Here is a 4,416-nt window from a genome sequence, read left to right on the forward strand (position 1 = left end):
TGTGCTTCCTTTTGAAGAGCTTGAATAGTTTTACACTGCATTTCCAGTCACCTCACAGCGTGTTGTTTCACCCTTTCCGTCTGTTGGCACTAAACTTTTGACCAAAACCCTCCCGGAGCATCGGAACAGTGTATGTGGTGGGGGAGACTGTGCAATCACCCGGAGGGGTCTGCAGAGCTGTGGGCTCTCCCCACCCAGCTCCAGCACCCAGGATGGGGAGGGATCTCCCTCCTGGCCTCGGAGTTGGTGGGGTAGGGGACAGGGAACAGTGCAGCTGTCGAGGAGATGCAACTTCATCTCCTCCTGATGCCTGGTCCTTTTTGGAGAGGTGGGCAGGGAGGAAGGACTCCTTGTCACTTGCCAGCAGTGCTGTGTTTCGGAGCTGTTCCCAGCCGTGCTCTCAGGTTGCTTCTCTGCTATTGGGAGAGGCAAGGGAAGAAGGACTAGTGGCATTTTCTGGGTTTGAGTTTGATATTTCATAAATAAGCAGGAGCAGAGCTTGGCTAAGGGTAAAGAAAAACTGAGAGCCTGAAACCTAGGCCATTTCATTGCTGGGTGAAGTTTGGTCCCAGCTGGTGAGAAAACCTGCCCAGCTGTCTCCTTGCAGGACACAGCCCCTCGCCCACTCTGCTCCTGCCATTGTCTTGTCAAGTCCCAGGGCTGGACTGCCCACCTCGTGCTGTATGAGTGACAGTGGAGACCATGATTAAATCCAGACATTGATTTTTGGACTGGGGTAAAGTCATACTCCTGGAATTGAGGAGTCCTTGCTCTCTGCATCACCCACGCTCTTACCCTTTGGGTAAAGCACCTACTTCTGTCTCTGGCTGAAGCGACGTTTCAAGAGGCCCTGGGTGTGGGAGGTTTTTTGTTGGAGGTTAAAACAGATTTTGTGGACTAGGGAGACCAGTCCACAGCAGCAGGGCAGAGGCAGCAGGTCTCAGAGATAATGCTCAGGTGCATACCTAGCTAACTTGAAAATCAGAGTAGTCAGACCTCAGGCAGAGATGCCTTTTGTCCAAAATCACTGTTAACTTTGACAGTAAAATGCCACTCAGAGGCAAGCTACATCGCCTGTTGCAGTTTCATGTGGTGATTATGAAGAACTGGCAGAGCCAGCTGAGGTGAGCTCATGATGCCAGCGAGAAGACATGGTGTTGGCATGGTCATCCTTCAGCTGACCCTCAGGAAGACCTGCAAGCCCAGCCCTCGCATGCTGGCTCTGCCCCAGTGAGGATTCAGCCCCAGCTCTGGTCCCCAGCATGTGACTGGTTAAAGGGGTGTCTGCCACCAGTAAAAGAAAGACGATTCTGCTTTGGAGACTTCGATGGCACAGAGATTTATATCAAATATCATTTAAGACCAAAAGCTCACCCATTCAGGCTTACTTTTAATGAAGTGCGTTTTAGTGGGCAATGTTTTTACAGCTTTTGTGATAAGTGCCATATGAAGCTGGGTTTGAAACCCACTTGTGTGAATTTTAAGCGGCATTACTTTCATTACCATAACCTAAGGTTAAGTGAGCAATAAATTTAGCTCATGGGGGAGTGGGCAGAGGGAAAGTTCCAGATTCAGTGCGGCTGCCACTAATGGCAAGTTGGAGTAAAGGTGTATCAGGTTATTTGATTACTTTCTCTCTTTCCTTTTCTTTTTCTTTTTTTTTTCCCCCCTTCTGAACACATATGCCTGAGTTTCTCCGATTTTAAAATCCACGGCCTTGCAAAGGGGTGGTTATTTAGGCATGCCTATTTGTGTTGCATGGGTAAAGAAATTTTCTGCAGTGTTTAATTTTTGCTCTTTTTTGTCTTTCATCTCGTTCTTTTCTTTCTTTGCTGTACAGCTCTGCTAGCTGAGATTAAGGTGTTCAGAGTTCCTGATTTGCCTTTGACTCAGTGCCAGTGCTGCTGTGGGCACTCAGCTGCTCAACATCAAGTGTATGTATTAGGTAAAGAAGAATGCAGCAATTTTTGGAGTAATTTTTCCATCCCTCACATTGGTCGGATAGGGTTCCCCCCCATTATGCGATGGCTGGATAGAATTCCACTTAGAGCAGCTTGAGAAAGCAGAGCTTTGCAGATTAAACTTGTGAAAAGGCGATGTAAAACAGCAAGTAAAGGCTTCGCTGGTGGAAGACTGCAGCTGCTTCTCAGCTCCTCGTTTCGTGCGACTTGCGCCGGCGGGAAAGGGCCGGGCAGGGGTCTCGTCCCCCACCCGCAGAGCTGCGTTTTGATCCCGCCTTCCTTCTTTCCTTCCTTTTTTCCTCCCTTCCTTCCCTCCCGCGGCCCGCAGCCCCCGCTCCCGGCCCGCCGCCCGTCCTCCGGCGGGGGTTCCCCGGCCGCCGGGTCGGCAGCGCCCACCCGCGGGTTGAGCGGCGGCGCGGCGCGGACACCCCCCCCCCGCCGCCGCGGGCAGGCGAGCCCGGGACCGCTCCGCTCCCCCGCGGGACCTCGCCGGGGGGTGACGGGGCGGGCGCGGCGGCCGGGGGTGCCGGGCCCTGCTCCTTCCCTTCTCCGCAGGTGGTGCGAGCAGGATGCGGCCCCGAGGGGCGGGCGCGGCCCGGGGGCTCCGGGCGGTCTGACCTGCGGGAGCAGCCCGGCGGCGGCGGCGGCGGCTGTGCACGGCGGAGGGCGAGTTGGCTACGAGATGAATACTTCGGTTCTCGCCCCCCTGGGAAATGTTTCCGGCCACCTGAATTTTTCGGAGAACTCGCAGGTTTTGCAGTTTGAGGATGAGGATTGCCACGTGCCTTTGGCCATGGTCTTCACTTTGGCCTTGGCTTATGGGACTGTGATCATTCTGGGAGTCTCTGGGAATCTGGCCTTGATTGTCATAATTTTAAAACAAAAGGAGATGCGCAACGTTACCAACATCCTCATTGTCAACCTGTCCTTTTCTGATCTTCTAGTGACCATCATGTGTCTTCCCTTTACGTTTGTGTATACTTTAATGGACCACTGGATTTTTGGGGAGGCCATGTGCAAACTGAATCCTTTCGTGCAATGTGCCTCAATCACCGTCTCGGTCTTTTCTTTAGTCCTCATTGCTATCGAGCGCCATCAGCTGATCATCAATCCCCGTGGCTGGAGGCCAAACAACAGACATGCCTACATGGGGATTGCTGCCATATGGATTTTAGCCACAGCTTCCTCTTTGCCTTTCCTGATCTACCATGTGTTAACAGATGAACCCTTCAGAAACATAACATTTGATGAATACAAGGACAAATATGTGTGCTTGGACCTGTTCCCCTTGGACACTGCCAGGCTTTCTTATACGACGACGCTTTTGGTGATTCAGTACTTCGGACCGCTTTGTTTTATATTTATTTGCTACTTGAAGGTAAGAGAGAATCCTCTTACGATATGTACTTCTTTCTGTCTGATGTTTGTTTATCCTTGCAAAGATGATGGTTGTAGGTTAAATTATCCCACGTGTTTCTCTGTTGAATTTCCTGCAGATATACATACGGTTAAAAAAAAGGAACAACATGATGGACAAGATGAGAGATAATAAGTACAGATCCTCTGAAACCAAAAGGATCAACATCATGCTGATCTCAATAGTGGTCGCATTTGCAGTTTGCTGGCTGCCTCTCACCATCTTCAATATCGTGTTTGATTGGAATCATGAAATTCTGCCTGTCACTACCTGCAGCCACAACCTGTTGTTCCTGATTTGCCACCTCACCGCCATGATCTCTACCTGTGTGAACCCCATCTTCTACGGGTTTCTCAATAAGAATTTCCAAAGGGACCTGCAGTTTTTATTTCATTTTTGTCATTTCCGCTCCCGCGAGGAGGATTATGAGACTATAGCCATGTCTACCATGCACACAGATGTTTCAAAAACCTCTTTAAGGCAGGCAAGCCCAGTGGCATTTAAAAAAATAAATAGTGATGATGATGACAAAATATAGAGAAGTAATAAAAATTCTACACCAAACTGCTGGAAGTGTGATCACAGGTGAAACGTGTCCAAGGACAAGCACAATTACATAACAAGTACAAAATGGGTAATGTTCATCTTCTTTTTCCAAGGAACTTCGATTGTTGTCACTTTGAAGTTATATGCTGTGTGGTTTTGCCCCTTTTAGTGCTTTAATGTTCGCAGCAGTTATATCTGAATCTTATTATAAGACATAGTTGGACCTGCTACTACCTATGGTTTTCATCATCTCCCTTTTGTTCTGTCTTCTTTGTACAGTCATGCGCTTTAGCACAATGATATATTTATTGATTTTTTTCAGAGAAGTAGTTTTCAGGAGCGTCCATCTAAGACGATTAGAAACAATATGAACCACAGGGAGGCTGTCACTACAGAGGGCACCCATCCCCGCATAAAATTAGGACATTCTGATTTGAAGAGTTCTTCTTCTTGTTGTTCTTCTTCTTTTTCAATCTGGCATTTGATCGATGT

The 4,416-nt window shown here is 49.0% G+C and overlaps 1 protein-coding gene across 1 annotated transcript; it reads left to right on the top strand.

Annotated features, from left to right (window-relative positions):
- Positions 1–2,643: 2,643 nt before the first annotated feature.
- Positions 2,644–3,916, top strand: NPY1R (neuropeptide Y receptor Y1). Its single transcript, XM_074865082.1, has 2 exons — positions 2,644–3,339; positions 3,458–3,916. Exons 1-2 carry the CDS (start codon positions 2,644–2,646, stop codon positions 3,914–3,916), a joined length of 1,155 nt encoding a protein of 384 aa, XP_074721183.1.
- The last annotated feature ends 500 nt before the right edge of the window (positions 3,917–4,416 follow it).

Source organism: Strix uralensis, chromosome 4, assembly GCF_047716275.1.
Source record: "Strix uralensis isolate ZFMK-TIS-50842 chromosome 4, bStrUra1, whole genome shotgun sequence".
NCBI classification, from domain to species: Eukaryota; Metazoa; Chordata; class Aves; order Strigiformes; family Strigidae; genus Strix; species Strix uralensis.